Below are 21166 nucleotides of genomic sequence, written 5' to 3' on the forward strand. Positions count from 1 at the left end.
AGTGTCACGAGAGGTTGTGGCAGCTTGTCCCCCTCAGCCAACTGGCCTACCAGGGACTAAAGTAGGCAGGCTTCCAGAAGAAACATGGGTCACCTTGGCTCATATGAATTAAAGCATTCTACATTCTAGTTCTTAAGGCCTATGATGCTTTTTTCCATTGTTGTTTTACCAAAATACTTCCCATTTAATATAAAGGGCAAATTTATTTATTTATTTAAAGGATTTATATTCCATGCTATCAACTGGTTTCTAGGCAGATTACAACTCTACATACAAAAAGAGTAGAAATTAAATTACAAAACTGGGGGGGGGGGAACGAAGGAGAGGTAAGATGATAGAATAGCAAAAAAAACCCCAAGAAACAACCCAAACACAGGGGGCAAAAAAGCATTTATTTCCTAATTTTTAAAAATCATTTACAACAATTTCATATTCTGAATTACAATAATCTAGCTTCAAGGGAATGAAATAATACAAAATACTTTATAAAGTTACCAAACTTGAAACTAAGAAAAGAGCTAAAGTGTAATGTTATATCAAAATTGAGCTAAAAATGAAGAGAGAATGGAAAATTCATGGAATAACCAAATACCTGTGATTAGCCAGTAGTTTCTAGTTGCAGAAGAGGTTTCAATATTTGGATAGTCCAGAGCTAGAAGATAAAATAAAACTGAAATCACTTGGAGTATTTTTGTGAATGTACAAAGAATCTTCTGGATTTACGATTATGTGTTTCCAGAAAGTCACATGAGCACCTTCATTTCATTCTTCTGATTGTTGTAAAAGCTTTTTTAGCAATGTGTAAACAACGCTGCCACACGGCTGGCGGTGTGACATTTCAGGCGTTAGCTGCATACACTTTTATGGGCTGGAAACTGGGGACATTATGGGCAGGGCATTGTAGTAAGCGTATGATAGCTTTACTATTGCAGACAGCGTAGATGTATTTAACGCTGAACTCATTACACTATCAATGCACTTACGACATGATAAATATTTTTTCTTCATGGACAGCAAGGATCATTCAGGCAGACAACTGAAGTGACATCACATGGTGAAGGAAGTGCAGCAGAGGGTTCCCACGGTTCCCTGTAAGCTGAGCATAGTAACATAGTAGATGACGGCAGATAAAGACCCGAATGGTCCATCCAGTCTGCCCAACCTGATTCAATTTAAATTTTTAAATTTTTTTCTTAGCTATTTCTGGGCAAGAATCCAAAGCTCTACCCGGTACTGTGCTTGGGTTCCAACTGCCAAAATCTCCGTTAAAACCTACTCCAGCCCATCTACACCCTCCCAGCCACTGAAGCCCTCCCCAGCCCATCCCCCACCAAACGGCCATACACAGACACATATCATGCAAGTCTGCCCAGTACTGGCCTTAGTTCAATATTTAATATTATTTTCTGATTCTAAATCCTCTGTGTTCATCCCACGCTTCTTTGAACTCAGTCACAGTTTTACTCTCCACCACCTCTCTCGGGAGCGCATTCCAGGCATCCACCACCCTCTCCGTAAAGTAGAATTTCCTAACATTGCTCTTGAATCTACCACCCCTCAACCTCAAATTATGTCCTCTGGTTTTACCATTTTCCTTTCTTTGGAAAAGATTTTGTTCTACGTTAATACCCTTTAAGTATTTGAACGTCTGAATCATATCTCCCCTGTACCTCCTTTCCTCTAGGGTATACATATTCAGGGCTTCCAGTCTCTCCTCATACGTTTTCTGGCACAAGCCTCCTATCATTTTCGTTACCCTCCTCTGGACCGCTTCAAGTCTTTCGCCAGATACAGTCTCCAAAACTAAACACAATAATCCAAGTGGGGCCTCACCAATGACCTGTACAGGGGCCATCAACACCTTCTTCCTTCTGCTGACTACGCCTCTCTTTATACAGCCCAGCATCCTTCTGGCAGCAGCCACTGCCTTGTCACACTGTTTTTTCACCTTTAGATCTTCGAACACTATCACCCCAAGGTCCCTCTCCCCGTCCGTGCATATCAGCTTCTCACCTCCCAGCATATACGGTTCCTTCCGATTATTAATCCCCAAATGCATTACTCTGCATTTCTTTGCATTGAATTTTAGTTGCCAGGCATTAGACCATTCCTCTAATTTTTGCAGATCTTTTTTCATGTTTTCAACTCCCTCTTCGGTGTCTACTCTGTTACAAATCTTGGTATCATCTGCAAAAAGGCACACTTTTCCTTCTAACCCTTCAGCAAAGTCACTCACAAACATATTGAACAGGATCCGGCCCCAGCACTGAACCCTGAGGGACTCCACTACTCACCTTTCCTTCCTCCAAGCGACTTCCATTAACCACCACCCTCTGGCGTCTGTCCGACAGCCAGTTTCTAACCCAGTTCACTATTTTGGGTCCTAACTTCAGCCCTTCAAGTTTGTTCAACAGCCTCCTATGAGGAACTGTATCATAGGCTTTGCTGAAATCTAAGTAATTTACATCTAGCATATGTCCTTGATCCAGCTCTCTGGTCACCCAATCAAAAAATTCAATCAGGTTCATTTAGTGCAATTTACCTATTGTAAAGCCATGTTGCCTCAGATCCTGTAACCCATTAGATTCAAGCAGGAGTCCTCCACCTACAGACCTGCCAGTGGAGGTGCTGTTTCATTAGGCAAGCTTTGCCGGACTTCAGGGAACCCGCCTGTCCCCTAGGAATTGAAAGCCCTCGCCCCCACCTGGTAGCAATGCAGCTGGAGGACTCGAGGACTCCTGCTCAGCTTAGAGGGAACAGGGTATTCCTGCTCTTGTATAACATACAGTAGAAGCAGATTGTTCCAGTGATCATTTTTCCATGGTACCAGTTGGATGTGTGCAGAATTCATCTTCTGTCAGTCTTACACACTTCCAATTATAGTGTTTTTGCAATCTTATCTATTGACATCATTGAATTCATAATTGCCAATATATTTTTTTGTTATGCTGGACTCAAAATCTAGGCACTAAGGAGTGTGCCAAGAAGATAACTAAATCCAAGTCTCATGATGACTGTTGCTTCAAGTACAAGAGGTCCTACACATAGATTTCCACTAAGATGTCCCTGATAGCTAGAAAAATTAAAAAGCGTAAATTAAAAGAATAGCTAAAAGTGAAAGACCATTCTTCTAGGGCAGTGGGCTTCATTCATTTTTAAGCTGGGCTGACTTTGGGATTCTAATGAGCTGAAGGAGAGCTGCCCAGTATCTTCCCATGTAGAGCATGATGGGACTCTTATGCAGGAGGTCAGAGTGGCTGAATGATGCTTGTTATCCATGGAGAAAGCAGAGCTGCATACCTGTACCAGGAATTCCCCACGGACAGCAGGACGCATCCCCTCCCTCCCTACTGAAGCATGCTTTTTCATGGACTGAGATTATGCTTCTACCATCTGTTGTAGCAGATATGAATACCTGGGCAGCCACAGAACAATTTCCTGGAGCATTCAAATCCCTCCACTTTGCATCTGTAATTTCAATAGTGTGATCAGAAGATCTGCTGTCCCTGGATAACGCCTGCACTAAAGTCCCCTTCAAAGCTGCAACAGCCTCAAGTGTGGTCTGTGTCTCACCAATATCAGGAATTCAAGTGTCTGCTTACATTCAGCAATGATCAGTGGTGGCTTAGTGAGGTAAAATCCCACCAGGTCTGCTGAAAGACGATTAAGAAGTTTACTGGACACCGTACCGTTGAGAAAGGTGCTCTGATTCCTCACAGTATAAATCAAAGTAAGAGCCTGGGAAATCTCAGATGTGTTCAAAATCTGATTATAAAAAAAATTATAATAAAAAGATTAACAGCAAAAGAATGGTAATGTGTTCAATCTGCAATTCATATTTCCTATTGTCTCTAGATAAAATAAACTCAGAAGGCATGCCTAAAACAAACGTTCCCTCTCTTCTAGAACTAAGAAAGATAAATTTAAAGTTCAGACTCAAAAACAGTCTCATGTTTCTTCTATGCAACTTCTTTTCATAATCAGAATTATTATATATTCCTCACAAAATCACACAATTACTTGAATTATAATAGGGGAAAAGACCTCAGAAACCAAACTGCAGACTATAAAATAATTGCTTGTCTGAGGTTCAATTTTAATTTCATTGGCCCTAAAAACCCCTACTGATTTTTATATCAAATTGCTTATATTCAAGTTATGTATAAAAAAAGTCAATTTTTCAAAGTAGAACTTATTTGAATTCCTTTGTATCAAAAAACTTCAAAAGTTCAAAAATGTACTTGGCTAAGTAGAAGCTGCGACTGTTGCAAATGACCAGCTTTCATCTTTGATTGGAATAAAGGGAGATTCTTGTGTTTCTTCTCCCACTGGGCAATATGGTATCATTCTTTACTGACTAATGTTGACACAAAAGGAGTGGAGGAGTCCCAAATAAAGACTGGTGAGCTCCAGATGTTTTGCAAACAACCTTCCTTTATTTCTTAATACCACAACACAGACTCAACATGGCCTAGCGGCCTGCATCAGGAGTCTCAAAGTTTGGTGTAAAAGTAAACAGATAAACATCCAATGTTTACTTCAACCTCACAAAAGTAGGTAAAACAAAATACAAAAGAGAATATCGCTGTGAAAAACGCCACCATACATATGCTGATTGCTCTTGGTGGCGTTTTTCACAGCGATATTCTCTTTTACACCACACTTTGAGATTCCTGATGCAGGCCGCTAGGCCGAAACATGTACATGTCGAGTCTGTGTTGTGGTATTAAGAAATAAAGGAAGGTTGTTTGCAAAACATCTGGAGCTCACCAGTCCTTATTTTGGACTCCTCCACTCCTTTTGTGTCAACATATTGTGATTGTGGATTTGATTCTCCTATGTGTCTCTGAACATCCATCAATGAAACTTGTTCTTTTCATTCCATCCAACTCCATTCAACATTCCTCTTCTTGTTCATGCATCCTTCTTGGTGATTTACAGCCTCCACCTCTCCAACCACAGAGGCTCTCCATCGCATCCACACCTTCCTGATATCATATCTGGATTATCCCACATTTATCAACTGTAATTTGCCTCCTGGTCACTTAGGCCCTTACAGAAAATGTAGGCCCTGTAGAATCCAGGCACAACAGCATCCTGAAAATCCAAATGGCGCTGGGAGTGAATCTATTCAAGATCATGAAATCTACATCCTTTGTGCTCCAGTTTATTCCACTGTGCACACATTTCCATCTCTTTATGATCTCTGCTCAACAGAACAAGTGAAATAAAAGAGACGAAACAGACTGTTACATTATTTGAAAGCCTGCCTAAGTATCCATGGCTTTACTTGTGATTTAAAGCAAGATAAAGTAAAGCCAGATCTTACATTATCAGGACAGAATTCCAAAGCAAAAGCACTTGATAACTGATAGCAACACCAACAATATTCTAAATGAACCCTTCTTGAAGGAGGAACAACTAGACAATTTTGGTCCAGTGACCTCAGTGACTGTCCAGAGAAAAGGTTACCAGTATCAACAAATCCAGCAAATAAAGGGGGATGATCTTTTGAATTCTAAAAACAATTGCATCCAAAGACGGTCTATCAACAGAACCTTGTTTACATGAAGGAAAGAAGAGCTTAAAAACTGGAGATACTGGCTGTAGGATATTGCTTCAAATCAACTGAAAGCGGCACAGGAGAAACGATGGAAGCTGAGAAATGAGGCTGTGTTTCAGCCTCTGGCTCCATCAGGGGTCTGAACTTAAATGTTAAAAACATTAAAATGGTGCATTAATTAAAAGCATTTAAAATACAGATACACAATATAAACAGAAACATATTTAAAATATATCCTATTCGTCAAACTTTTTATTTGTGGATTGTTAACCAGCTCATATACTCGCATTGTAGCTTCCAGGATTGATCAAAGGACTATTGCTAGCAATGTTACTTTTTTCATATGTGTATTTGTATGTTTCTGTTTATATTATTTATTCAGGTATTTGCTGTATTGTCCACATTTCAAGTGTTTTTTGTTAATGTGCTATTGTTATGTTTTTGTTTTTTTACATTTAAGTTCAAATCCCCAATACAAGCAGAGGCTGAAACATGGTCCATGTTGTGTCAATAAATGATTCTTCAACTTCCAGGTGCTTCTTCTACTGCTTCCAACTGGTCCATGGCCATGGGTCTTGGGTCCTCTTGCCGCATGTTTTGTTCTTGGGTGTATGCTCTCTCTATTTCCACTTTTTATTCAATTGTCAAAGTACTCTCTCTCTACTGTGACTGAAGGATGCTACTCATTACCTGAACTGTTAAGTTGCTCTTGGTGCCCAGGAAATAGTTTTCTGCATATTGGAAAGCTTTCTGTAAATTTTGCTCCATGGTCTGCACAAAATTGCACAAGCGTATATTTTCTGTTGATCCCACAAACTGTAGTACTGTAAGAGGAATAAAGAGGATATCATAGGTATCTCTTTTTGAAAATTAAGCAAAGGATTCAAGCTTGGAAAAAGTAAACAGGCAATTCATATCTACCCTTTCCACAACACTTATTATTTTATAGACCTCTATCATATCACCCCTGAGCCATCTCTTTTCTAAGATGAAGAGCCCCAACCGCTTTAGCTTTTCCTCATAGGGAGCTGACAGTTTCAACATATCCTCAACATTGTATATCTGGATTTTCAGAAGGTGTTCAACAAGGTTTCACATGAACGACTACTTCGGAAAATTGGCGAGCCATGGAATCAAGGGTTAAATACTCATGTGGATTAAAATCTGGCTGGAGCACATGAAACAGAGTGAGGGTAAATGGACAATACTCCGACTGGAAGAGCGTCACCAGTGGGGTGCTGCAAGGCTCGGTGCTTGGACCCGTGCTCTTCAACATCTTTATAAACAATCTGGACATTGGTACAACAAGTGAGGTGATTAAATTTGTGGACGATACAAAATTATTCAGAGTAGTGAAGACACAGGGGGATTGCGAAGATCATGACATAAACATGACATAATCAGGCTTGAGGAATGGACATCAACATGGCAGATGATGTTTAACGTGGATAAGTGTAAAGTGATGCATGTTGATAACAAAAATCTCATGCATGAATACAGGATGTTCAGGGCAGTACTTAGAGAGACCTCCCAGGAAAGAGACTTGGGAGTTCTGATCGACAAGTCAAAGAAGCCATCCACACAATGTGCTGCGGCCGCGGCGAAAAGGGCGAACAGAATGCTAGGAATGATTAGGGATCACGAACAAATCGAAGAAGGGTATCATGCCGCTGTACCAGGCCATGGTGCGCCCTCACCTGGAGTACTACGTCCAGCACTGGTCGCCATATATGAAGAAGGACATGGTACTACTTGAAAGGGTCCAGAGAAGAGCGACTAAAATGGTTAAGGGGCTGGAGGAGTTGCTGTACAGTGAGAGATTGGAGAAACTGGGCCTCTTCTCCCTTGAAAAGAAGAGAGGGGACTTGATTGAAACGTTCAAAATACTGAAGGGAATAGACTTGGTAGATAAAGACAGATTGTTCACCCTCTCCAAAGTAGGGAGAATGAGAGGGCACTCTCTAAAGTTGAAAGGGGATAGATTGCGTACAAACGTAAGGAAGTTCTTCTTCACCCAGAGAGTGGTGGAAAACTGGAACTCTCTTCCAGAGGCTTTTATAGGCGAAAACACACTCCAGGGATTCAAGACAAAGTTAGACAAGTTCCTGCTGAACCAAAAAGTACGCAGGTAAGGCTAGACTCAGTCAGGGCACTGGTCTTTGACCTACGGGCTGCCGCGGGAACACACCGCTGGGCACGATGGACCACTGGTCTGACCTAGCAGCGGCATTTCTTATGTTCTTAATGACACCTAGATCCTTTTCCTGGGCAGTGACTCCTAACGTAGAACCCAGCATCACGTAGCTATAGTTCGGGTTCCTCTTTCCCACATGCCCAGTCTCCCAGGCCCAGGTCTTCCAACACAATCTTCTTTTCAAGGTCTCTCTTTGCCTTCCTTATTAGCGCCTTGCATTTGACTTGCCATTCCTTGTGCTGTTTACAGTTATCTGAAAGATTGTGGAGTCCAGAATTATATTCAAACTAGCATGTTTATGATAGAAAACGCCAATAGAACTTGCTCCCACTTATTAATCACTTTATATTCTCTACGAACTCTCGACCCATGTGGAAATTTCTTTGTTCTCCTTCCCTATGTTAAAAGGTTGTGTGGTATAAAGGTTTCTGGACAAAACTTTATCTTACCAGGCCAGTAGGTGGAGCAATACTTTAAGCGGTCTATTTGTGAACTCACTATCTTACCAAATGTGTGAAATCTTATCTGTATGATAAATGTATTTAAGAAATCTCAGCCATACAAGTGATATAATTCAGAATGTATCTGTTTGATAAATCTGTTTAATGAAATCTCAGCCATGCAATTAATGTAATCCGATTGTAATTCATCTTCGACTGGCAGATCTTCTTGCTGTAAAACGCTCTGAATTGTTAAGGTATAGCAGGCTAGAAATAAATCTGAATTTAACCAGGTAGGAGAGGCACCTGCCCAGTTCCCCCAGGCTGAATGGGCAGAAAACATGTACCATTCTCAGCAGGATACCACTGAATATCAACTCTGACTAACACAGCACTGTCCAGTTACTGCTACTCAATATCTGGTGTGGGAGGAAGAGTAGAAAAGTGGCCCAAGGTTAATAAACACATGATTGGTCTCTCAAGCAATAAACTCCTGTTTCTGTGTTATCCTACTTTTTAAAATGTTCCAAATATTTCCAGTACATTATTTGCTAATGACTTGGGTGTCTCAGCTGAGAATGGGATCAATCTGCTCTCAGGTATTCTAAGAAATTTGCTTTTAACTGAGAATGCAACTGGATCTCCTCATTTTCACTTCTGCAGTTCCAATTATGGAGAGAACTGTTCGATTTATTAACGGGTTCTACTCTGTCATCGCACGCTAACATGCATTAAGGCATATCATTCCCTGCCAACAATACGGTCTAGTAAAAGCAAATGAATTTCACTCAGAACAGTGAGTTCTAGATATAGGATATATCTGTGGCTGCCAAATGCTTTGAGTTGATTACCTGTTTTCAGCTGGAACCAAAAAGTCGGTTGTAAATTCCAAGGAGCAGCCAAGAGAGCAACGTGCTGCAAATCCGGCACCTTCTGCTTTATCTGCTCTGTAACCCTGTTAATGCCAAACACATTAAGCACCTCGGCTACGGCTGATGGGATATACAGAAGCCTTCCAGTGTTACTAGTCACTGAGACATAATACCCAAATGTCACCAGGCTCCATCCCTGCTGAGCATCAACCTATAATTAGAAAGAAAATATATGTTCAGTCAATTCTAATCCAAAGACAAAGGTCCACCTACCAAGAAAATAACCAGTTTCAAAGTGTTCAGACTATCACAGAAAGATAGGGCTCAGTTGGAGAAGCTCTGCCAGCCAGCATTCACCCAGAGCTGGCACCCCGCCACCACACCACTTTGCCTGGTTAGCTAGGCAAGGGCAGTACTGAATACTGGCCATAGCTGTGTTAACCCTGAGATGGCCTAGTGGTGACTATCTACTCTTAATTCAGCCTGAGGCTATTAGCAGCTAGAAAATGACTGACCATCACAGGCTATTTTGAGGCAAGAGACATGATGGGCAGGAGTGAATGGGCATCGCACCTTCCATTAGGCTCTTTGTGAAATTTACATACCTATATAAAATGTATGATATAAAATCATTGAAAGGCATTCCATTAGGACAGGAAGGAGGTGATCCTTAACTGCCTGTTGGGTCATTTTTGACTTCTTCCTTGATGGCGGGGCAATTTCTTTTCAGTTTTGTGGTGCACAGAAGAATGTTAATCATTTACTGCATAGTCATTTCTAAGTTAATGTGCATTAAATTGATTTAGCATACACTAAATAGTAACAAAATCTGGCTTTATATGTCCTGACTAGCACAGAGATTTGTCTTTTGGGTCTGTGTCCTTTTTTTTTTTTTTCACTTACCCAGTAAAATTTGTCACCATACAAGGGTAACTTAGGTCCCTCTCATTTCTTTTTCTTCTTGTGATTTGACATCTATGCACACCAGTCATAGTGGATTGCATAGACATTTTAGTGGATAGTGTATTACGACGGGTGTGACGCAGGACCCAGCCCTATCAGCTGTTCCCCCTCTGTAGACTGCTGTGGTCCGCGCAGGTCTCGTATCGGCTTTATGTGGATGATGTTCAGTTTATGCTCCCTATTGATGGGGACTTTGGAAAGGCAGTTCAGCGGCTGCAGAGGGTGATGACAGATTAATATTTGGATGAATTGTAACAGATTGAAATTGAGTGTTCAGAAAACGAAGGTTATATGTTTTGTTCGTTCATTGGGATATGCTCTTCCTGATAAAACCAACCTATTAGGCACTACTGTTGCAATATCCTTAGGGGTTTTACTAGATTCTTGTCTGACGTTCATGTATGTGCAGTAGTAAAAAAGGTATTTTTTGAATTGCGTCTGATGAACATATTTGTCTGCCTCTATGTTTTTGGACTGTCTTGCAGAGTGTGGTATTATTGATTACTGCAATTTGGTGCTTCGGAGTGCGCTGCAGGTATCCCAGAACGCAATTGTTTAAACTCTGTTTCGATTAAGAAAGAGTGATCATGTGACAGAATGCTATAGATCTTTGCATTGGTTAAAATTAGAACATCGAATCCTTTATAAATGACTTGTCATGGTGCATCTGTGTATTCACAATAAGGCACCGAAACATTTGACGGAGAGCATTCTGCCATATGAACCACAGCGATGACCTACATATTCCAACACTGAAACGACTGCAGCTAGCTGTGTCTAGAGCTTGCATATTTTCGTGTGTGGGTCCTTGGGAGTAGATATTTACGACAGCCATCATGTTTTGAGTAGTTTTAAGAAAATGTTGAAGAAACGCCTCTTCTGTAAGATGAACTATGGGACTTGATTGATAGTTTTTTGATGTGAGGCGCTGGTAGCCTCTTTGTCATTTTACGAGGCTTTACATTATCACTATTATGTTTTATTCATGTTCGATTTGTTGTACTGTATGTGATTCTGTTGGTGCATGTACTCTATGGTATAAATAAATAAATACAAATAGAAATATAATTATTTGATGAGAAATATATTAACTAAGGATTAATTTTGAACTATGAAGGTTTTCTTAATGCTCAGTATTGAAAGCAATTATCCATACAGCTGTTATTCAGGTAAGCGCCTTATCCATAAATTTTCAGCAGCACTACAGAAGCTCTATATGGCAAGCACTAACTTTTTTGCACACAGATGTTTAGAATACTTCTGTATATGCACACGTGTGCACATTTGTGTTTAAATGCCAACCATGCCCCTAGAAGTAAAGTAGGCACATATCTTCCACAGCACCTTGCTTGCAGGTGGTTCATCACAGGGGCAGGATCAGAGCAAAAAATGGGTACATTTGAACTGGTAGGGATACTGCAAGTTATGCACATAATTCTGGAATATAGGTATACATTTCCACCGGCCCTATGGCTGCTGTAAGTATTTGCACTTAAACACATAGATGGCCGTGTTCTATAAAGGAAGGTATCAAGTGCCCTCTGAGCATCAATTATAGGTGCACAGTTAAAGAATTATTCTCACTGTGCCAGTGAAAATTCTTACTACCTGGAGAGGATCAAAGCAAAGCACAGACATTCCTCCCAATATTCAGCTACTAGCCATAGAGCGGTGCCAGTTAGTGGCTGGTGGCAATGAACGCAGGTAATTTATAAAAGTTGAAACCAACATTTTAAAAACTGCTTGCCGCATCAGCTGAATATTGAGCCTCTAGTGTTGATATGATTGTGGAGATATCTGTTTCTAGGTGTTTATTATGCGTTCATCTCTTTTTTTTTTTTTTTTTTTGCTGCTTCTAGAAAACACCATTTAGACAAACGATTAGATTTTTGTTTGACTTGCCAAATACCTTTTACCCAATGCAGCCAAACTCATTTTCACAAAAAGAATAAGAGACAAAAACGTTACCTTCTCTGTTTTTTCAACTTACAATATCCGTACAGCTGTTTGCTTCAACTTGTACCCTTGAGTGGAATGCTTGTCGCAACGCCTGGCTGAGTCCATGTGTTATGTTCTCTTTAAACTGGTCACAAATCTTCAAGTGACTTTGAGTCATGACTAGAACTAAAGAAGCAAAAGGGTTTATACGGTTAGACTTTTCCAGCTGAAGATCTTGATCTCTGATGGCAAAGAAACTGAAGGATCAGGGTCACTCACTTAGTGTCTTGCTACAAAATCACACAATGGAAATTTTTTGGGGACTTGAAAAATAGTTTTATTAACAGGTAAAGCAGAGAAAATAAGTCCAAATCGTCCAAATCAGTGCAAAAGGCCACCGAATGTGTATCAGCAAAACAGTAAACTCTGTCCCACACAGAGCACCCCCTCCCCACCCCCAAACCTTCCAGGTGAAACAAGAAACAATCCCACTCTCCCCAAGTCAGTCCAAAACAATAAGGGCAAGAGGAGAAGCTAGAACAGAGAAACGAATCGGGACAAGTCACAAGATGCAAATTGTCACCATCTGCGGTCCAACTCAAGGAAATCGCCATGTTTAAAAGCTGTACATAGTATTCCTCCGTTAAATAAAATTTACTATTTACCTAGTCCTGTAAAGAAAAGAGGGACTGAAGCAGAAGCAATAAATTGGGAAATTCAGAGGCTTCAATGGATCTTGGTAATATTTCTCAGATTTTGGAGACAACGTTATCAACAGTTGATGAGAGGGCCACTTTACTTATCTCATTAGTTTTTACACAAGACCTCAATGCCGTAATGAGAATGTATTTTAGAAAAGTACAAACTCCCTTCTTGGAACAACGTGTTTGGATATATCCTGACGTCAAGCACTAACCCGCTGAGTAAAGAAAAACTTCAAAACAAATGCTAGGAAGTTTTTCTTTACTCAGCGGGTGGTGGACACCTGGAATGTGCTTCCAGAGGACCTAATAGGACAGAGTACGGTACTGGAGTTCAAGAAAGGACTGGACAATTTCCTGCTGAAGAAAGGGATAGAGGGGTATAGATAGGGGGCTACTGCGCAGGTCCTGGACCTGTTGGGCTGCCGCGTGAGCGGACTGCTGGACCTTGGGTCTGACTCAGTGGAGGCATTGCTTATGTTCTTATGTCAACAAGGAAACCCAAGCAAGAAGGAAGCTTTTTCTTGCAATAAGGCAGGAAACAAAAGATTTGGGGGCCAATTTTCATTTGGCATACCCATATAAATGTAAAATTAAGTACGCAGGATTGAAATATACTTTTTTCGTTCCGGATCATTTAAGGACTTTTTTGGACTTAAAAAATATCTCTAAGCGTTAAGATAGTTGGTAGATATATAGAGAGGAGCTATTACCGTTAATGCCATGAGATTGAATTTAATTTCCTTGCTTTTGTTAATTTAAGTCCCTTGTTTTCCTAGGACAACCTCCCGCTAATTATTTGGGGTCTAAGAAGAATTTTTCTATCCCTTTTCTCATAACTCCCTGCCCTTCCCAAGTTATCTAAAGAAGGGATTGCAGTCAGATTAAAATTACCCCCCCCCCCCAACTATAAGGGACCTCTCATCATGATGGAGAATAATGGGTAGCAATGTTTGGAGGAGGCTCCCTGACCTTCGTATGGGGCATACACATTAACCAAAGAGTATATAATTCCATTAAGGAGAGCCACCAAGATAAGATATCTCCCCTGTGTGTCCTGCACCACTTTCTACACTTCTACCTGCAAACTTCTGGCAAAAATAATACCCACCCCTCCCTTTTTAGAAGAGCCAACTAGAGGCCCAATAAGATACTGGGAACCTAGAATCCCTCATTAAGCATTCATGACTTTGCAGAAGGTGGTTTTTCTGAACCAGGCATACAGATGCCCTGATACACCCTAGCTCCCAATAGAGAGCAGAGCACTTACTGGGAGAATTAAGCCCAGGGACATTATAGGTGCTATTTAACTTATTTATAAATGATCTGGAAATTGGAATAACGAGTAGGGTGATTAAATTTGCAGATGACACTAAACTGTTCAAAGTTGTTAAAATGCATATGGATTGTGAAAAATTGCAGGTAGACCTTAGGAAATTGGAAGACTGGGCATCCAAATGGTAGATGAAATTTAATGTTGACAAATGCAAAGTGATGCACATTGGGAAGAATAACCTGAATCACAGTTACCGGATGCTAGGGTCCACCTTGGGGATTAGCGCCCAAGAAAAGGATCTGGGTGTCATCGTAGACAATACGATGAAACCTCTGCCCAATGTGCGGTGGCCAAAATAGCAAACAGGATGCTAGGAATTATTAAAAAAGGGATTGTTAACAAGACTAAGAATGTTATAATGTCCCTGTATCGCTCCATGTTGCAACCTCATCTGGAGTATTGTGTTCAATTCTGGTCTCCTTATCTCAAGAAAGATATAGTGGTGCTAGAAAAGGTTCAAAGAAGAGCGACCAAGATGATAAAGTGGATGAAACTCCTCTCGTATGAGGAAAGACTAAAAAGGTTAGGGATCTTCAGCTTGGAAAAGAGACGGAGACGGCTGAGGGGAGATATGATTGAAGTCTACAAAATCCTGAGTGGAGTAGAACGGGTTCAAGTGGATCGATTTCTCACTGCATCAAAAATTACAAAGACTAGGGGACACTCAATGAAGTTACAGGAAAATACTGTAATAACCAATAGAAGGAGATTTTTTTCACTCAGAGAATAGTTAAGGGCTGAAATGCATTGTGGTAAGAGTGGATAGCGCAGCTGGTTTTAAGAAAGGTTTGGACAATTTCCTGGAGGAAAAGTCCATAGTCTGTTATTGAGAATGACATGGAAAAAGCCACTGCTTGCCCTGGATCTGTAGCATGGAATATTGCTACTCCTTGGGTTTTAGTCGAGTACTGGTGACCTGGATTGGCCACTGTGAGAACGGGCTACTGGGCTTGATGGACCATTGGTCTGACCCATTATGTTATGATGTAGAGATTAAAACAACACAGACATTCCCCAGAAACCCAATCCCCCTCCCCCCCCCCCAACTAGTGGGAATCTAACAATTTCCCACCAGACTTGAAAGAAGGAATCATCTCCCGGCACCCATAACACATTCAAAGTGTGTCACCCTACAGTATGCCTGCCCCAAGCATACACTAGCCATTGCTCCCAATCATACACCACCATTAACTAATATCTCAGCAAAACATATGCCAAGGACAGCCTCAAAAACATGATCAAAATGTCCAAACAAAAAACCCACTCAGAGAAGTAGTTCAAATTCAGTGCACAGGTGGAAAGAGAAGGGACCTAGAACAAGTGGGTCCCACAGACGATCTCGAAGTAGATGACACAGCCGATGAACAGGCCCCAAGCTCCACCTTCTGCCATCTGGGGCAGCAGAGCTCTTCTCACTAGGCCAGCAGGATTTGAACATCCTTCTAAACTTCCACGCTGGGCCACTGGATAAGAACATAAGCAATGCCTCCGCTGGGTCAGACCTGAGATCCATCGTGCCCAGCAGTTGGCTCATGCGGCGGCCCAACAGGTCCAGGACCTGTGCAGTAATCCTCTATCTATACCCCCCTATCCCCTTTTCCAGCAGGAAATTGTCCAATCCTTTCTTGAATCCCAGTACTATACTCTGCCCTATTACGCCCTCTGGAAGCGCATTCCAGGTGTCCACCACACATTGGGTAAAGAAGAACTTTCTAGCATTTGTTTTGAATCTGTCCCCTTTCAACTTTTCCGAATGCCCTCTTGGTCTTTTATTTTTTGAAAGTTTGAAGAATCTGTCCCTCTCTACTCTCTCTAAGCCCTTCATGATCTTGTAAGTCTCTATCATATCCCCTCTAAGTCTCCTCTTCTCCAGGGAAAAGAGTCCCAGTTTCTCCAATCTCTCAGCGTTTGAAATGTTTTCCATCCCTTTTATCAGACGTGTCACTCTCCTCTGAACTCTCTCAAGTAACGCCATATCCTTCTTAAGGTAGGCAACCAATATTGGACGCAGTACTCTAGATGCGGACGCACCATCGCCCAATACAACGGCAGGATAACTTCTTTCATTCTGGTAGTAATAACTTTCTTGACTATACCTAGCATTCTATTCGCTCTCTTAGCGGCCGCTGCGCACTGTGCCATTGGCTTCATTGTCATGTCCACCATTACCCCAAGTCCCTTTCTTGGGTACTCTCATTTAATAACATCCTTCCCATCGTGTAGTTGTACCTCGGGTTTCTGCTTCCCACATGTAATACTTTACATTTCTCAACATTGAACTTCATCTGCCATCTCATCACCCATTCCCCTAGTTTGTTCAAGTCCCTTTGCAATTCTTCGCAGTCCTCTTTAGTCCGAGTTCCACTAAATAGTTTGGTGTCATCCGCAAATTTTATTATCTCACACTTCGTCCCTGTTTCTAGATCATTTATGAATATATTAAATAGCAGAGGCCTGAGCACCGAGCCCTGCGGGACACCACTCATGACCCTCCTCCAGTCCGAGTAGTGGCCCTTTACTCCTACCCTATGTTTCCTGCCCGCCAACCAGTTTCTGATCCATCTATGTACGTCTCCTTCCACTCCATGGTTCTTCAGTTTCCAAAGTAGGCGTTCATGGGGTACCTTGTCAAAGGCATGTTTAACATCAGCCTTTCCTTTCACCCTTAATCTATGACCCCTTGTTCCAGAAGATCCTCTCAACTGAGAGAGATCTGCCTCCTCTGTATATCTTGGAGTCATTTATATCACATCATATATCGGAAAAGGAGAGTGGAGGGGCTTCTCTGTGGTTACAATCAAAACAGTTTACATATTATATTACAGGTATTTATTTTGTACCTTGGGCAATGAAGGGTTAAGTGACTTTGTCCAAAGAGAGAAGGAGCCACAGTGGGAATCGAGCCCAGTTCCCCTATTAGGCTACTTCTCCATTGCAAATGTAGGTCTTTGTTTTTGTTGTTGTTAGTATGTGAATACAGCAGCCAGTGTACTAAGTGGAGCTACTTTTATAGTATTTAGCCTACAACAAATACCCTGTTTACTATTTCAACATTTTTTTCACGAGAAATGGAAAATATAAGAATTTTTTAAAATCAAAGTTTAGGTATACAAGGTTGCTCATACCTGTTTTCACCAGAAGATTCTCTGAAAGTTGACATTCCAAGGGAGTTGACATCAAAGTAGTAGATACTAGAGTTGTCGTAAGTACAGCAGTCATATTTGCCAAGAGTATAACAGGAAGTCTTGTCGTTTTTACTGATGCTGTAATAGATGTCCAAGCTGGTGTAATCTTTGGTGGAAATGAAGTTGATGATGTTGCCAATTCTGGCCATGTGGGTTTATTGGTGGTAATGACTGTGGTTTCTATCTTAGCTGGTGTTTGTGTTACTGGTTTCCCTCTGGATGTAGTAGTTGAAAGTGTACTAGAGGGTGGTTTAACTGTTGCTAAAATAGTAGCTGTATGTGCTGTTTGGTTCTGAAACGTAGATGTTGCTTTTGTCACATTTTTATCTCTGGGTAAAGTAGACAGCAACGTGCTGTTAATAAAATGTGTCACAAAGTCTGATGATGTACTTTCAGTTCTACTGGAAATGGAGGTGAAAGAAAGCACTGGTGAAGGAGGAGATGAGCTGGCTGCCGTTGGGAGTCCACCAGGAAATAGTAGAGGGGTCACTGTAATGACAGAAGAGGTTAAGGTTTTCATTAGTAAAACAGAAGACATAAATTGCGCTGGTGATGGATGGATGGAAGTTTGCTTGATTGCAAAGGGCTGATGATATTTATGTGCAATAGGGAGACTTTAGGAACTTCATTTGCTGTATCTCCACCTTTCTTACCAGAATGCAGTACTACTGATGTTTGGGTATCATCTTGAGGCAAATGGCTGCTTGGTTTGGAAGATATAGTGATAAACTCTAGTACTGCAGAAATATGTACAGAACTAGACCTCCCCATTGCCCCTGAGGCTGTTGGAGAAGAAGAAACGGTTTGCTCATTGTTGCTCGCAGCTCTTACACTGGCAGGGACCTGAGAAAACGTTTGCAATTCAGAGGGAGTTAGTAGTAAAGTTGTGTTTTCAGAAGTAGCTTGAGCTGTTTGAATTGGGGATGAAGAATTAGAGCTCATAACAGAAAATACAATCTTGTTAAATTCAGAAGCTGTTATACTTTTATCTGTTAAGGCATCCTGTATTTTGACAATAAGTGTTAAGCCAGTTGATGACAATGAACTTAAAATATCTGGACTTTTGGTAATGAAGAAAAATATTAGGTGAGCGTTGGAAACATTACTAGTTTTCTGATCTGTCGATATACCTTTGCTTCTGAGCACATAAGGACTGGATAATGCATCGTAACTTCTGGTGGAAAAAGCCCTGGTTCTAACAGTCTCCAATTCAATTGCATTTTTAGAAATGCCAGGTTTGCCTGTGGACTGGGGCATAGCTGATGTGGTTAAAGCAGTGTGTGAATACTGAGAGCTAGTCAATTTCTCAGAATAGGAAATTCTATCACTCTCCAGGACATCCAGGAAAGGATAAGATGCAGTGCCGAGCACAGTTTGTACATCTTTTAAGGTTCTTGAATTACTCTTGTATGGCACAGTTCTCAACAAGGAATTGGTCTCGGATATACTGATGCTGGTAGATGTTTCTGGTTACCTTTAGCTGCTGATAGAGATAATATAGTTCTCTCTGAAACTACAATTTCAGGTCTGTTTCTGTATATAATGCCTTTACTCCTCTCCGTAGGACTGTTGGGAGATGATGGTAAATTTGTATACTGCATAGATAGAAAGCCATCACTGGACTGGGTGACAGAAAAATGTTCAGTACCTTTAAAACTGGGACCTGTTCTGTCTTCTTTGCTCGCTGTCTCAGAAATCCCACTTGTGGCTTTCATGCTCTCATCTGCAACTGCCTGGTTTATTTGAGATGATACATGGCTAGGAATACCAGTCATTAAAGATTTCAACAGCCCTGCACTAGAAACACCAGTGCTTTCTGTTACTGAAAATAAACCAGATGACATTTGTGTTATTGTTCTTTTTGAAGAAACTGATGAAATCCAATCAGCTGGCTGTGAATAAGGAAACTCAGTAATAAACCTTAGTTTAGAGATAGCTGAGAGCTGTTGACCATTTGCTAGTGAATAAAGCGCCAGAGGAGACACTTTATCTACAGTTGCTGGCCTGAGAGTATGGCTGGCTGAGGCTGCGTAAACTGCATCCATTGAGTCAAAGTGGGAATCATCTATGACTGAGATCTTAGGAGATGCATTATTAAGAGTCCAAACCTCTGAACTGGCAAAGACACATTAATGGAATGACCTGTTGAAGAAATCTCTGGTGTCTTCTCAGATGCAGATGGTGAAACAGCTGTTGTAGAAGACAGAGTGCTTGATGAAAACATCTAACCTGTCTTACGGGGAACTGTGGAAGTCATCTTGGAAATTGGTGGAGAAACAGAAGAGGCTCACTGGTGGGTTTGGTTTCTGAAAAGTGTTTATTGCTTTGGGTAAAGAGGAATACAGGCTCTGAATGAGCTACAAATAAGAAAGAAAAAACCACCTGCTGAGTGAGGAAGCAGCACTGGCCTAGAAATCGGTGATAAAATGGAAGAGTAGTTAAACTGATTTATTTTCCAATGCACAGGCTTAGACTATATGGATAAGTTTCTTCTTTCTGTTGTACTGGAAGCCATCACCGGTGAACTCATAGGATGGGTGTCTGTGGCAGTTCTCACTTCTGTTATATCCATACTAGACAATGTCACATTAAAATGGCTCCTAAAAGGAAGTATGGGGAATGGTTTCATAGTATTTTGACTACGTTGCTGGTCAAATGATATAGCTAGAAAAGGCACATTGGCCTCAGAAGAAAATGAAGGTGGTGATGATGGTGATGATGAAGGAATCATTGTAAAGATGTCTGATGTAGACACTTTTTCTTTAAAAACAGAAAATGTTTGCAGAGATGGGGTAATTGATGAAGGGGAAGAAAGTGTAATGAGTATGCTTGTTAGAAGCAAACCTGAGATTGTATGTGTTTCATGGGCAGCTTCAGTTGTCGATCTTCTTGATGGTTCAACAGAAACAGACAAAGGTTCCAGGGTTACATTCCTTTCATCAGCCTGGTAAAGGGGCAATGAAACATTAGTCTCCTCAGTAGTGCTGGTGTATGGATAAGTCATTGTTGCTGTCTGATGAAAGGAGGCATTCTCAGAGCGCTGCTTCCCAGCCTCTCCTGCACTGTCATCCACTAAAGAAGTCATCGCTTCTGCTAGAGACCATGGTGGTGAGTGTGGGACTCTCTGGCCAGCAGTTGTGGAAACATTGGTCTGCTGTAGTTCAGGCTCTGTGAAAGAATACAAGGTAATAAAAACATTTGGAAAAACAATATCATGTAATCTTGTTTCATATTGTACCATAGAATAAAAAATACTGCAGGAAGATGTGAACGTATAATCCTGGACAAAGCAGCATTATCCTATTGTTAGTATTCAGAGCAAGAGACAAAAAAGAGCATCCTACGCAACTTTCCTATAAACCTATTATAGGACACCGTGCCTTTAAGAGACTGTAAGCTCTGTACAGACGTCTAGCTTATGCATTTCTACACTACCGCTTACCTCTAATAGCACTATACAAATAACCAAATGGCATCTCAAGAACAAATACCCTAACAAACAAGTACATCAACTTGATGTGGAAGTTCTAAAATGATTTGGTTTTTAGCAATAAAGCAAGTATTAAAAATCAAATTCATTACAAATAAATATCGATATCTATCTATCTATAGACGGTATAAATCTCCGTGATGCTGTGAATGTGAACATAATTCAATCTAATGAGGACACTGATCTGCACTCTTGAATCTTTACATGCAAATTTCAGTCAGGTGGGAAACTCAACAAGAAAACCATACAACTGTGACAATTACACAAAACCCCACCATCCTACTCGATCACTCACCTGCTCTGCACCTAGTAAAATGAACCCAAACATATCAAAGTAAATGGTCTGTGATTACTGGACCCTTCATAAAGCCTGGCTGATCCAGCCTAATTAGTTCCAGCATCACGGAACCCAGTCTTAACTGGATAATCTTTGTCTAATTTTTATCCCCCCCCATCCCTTTTACTAAGCCACGGCAGAGGCTTC

At 41.0% G+C, this 21166-nt stretch overlaps 1 protein-coding gene across 1 annotated transcript in view; it reads right to left on the bottom strand.

The window, feature by feature from the left end:
- The window catches only part of KIAA1549L (KIAA1549 like), a 59467-nt gene extending 40321 nt beyond the window's left edge, over positions 1–19146 (bottom strand). Inside the window, exons 1-6 of the mRNA XM_033927922.1 lie at positions 17133–19146; positions 12023–12156; positions 9049–9280; positions 6254–6387; positions 3603–3765; positions 593–652 (exon numbers count right to left, since the gene is read on the bottom strand). Coding sequence (XP_033783813.1) covers positions 593–652; positions 3603–3765; positions 6254–6387; positions 9049–9280; positions 12023–12156; positions 17133–17730 — 1321 coding nt within the window. The 5' untranslated portion in view covers positions 17731–19146. The remainder of the gene's footprint in view (positions 1–592; positions 653–3602; positions 3766–6253; positions 6388–9048; positions 9281–12022; positions 12157–17132) is intronic.
- Between the last annotated feature and the right edge of the window lie 2020 nt (positions 19147–21166).

Source organism: Geotrypetes seraphini, chromosome 19 (assembly GCF_902459505.1).
Source record: "Geotrypetes seraphini chromosome 19, aGeoSer1.1, whole genome shotgun sequence".
NCBI lineage: Eukaryota > Metazoa > Chordata > Amphibia > Gymnophiona > Dermophiidae > Geotrypetes > Geotrypetes seraphini.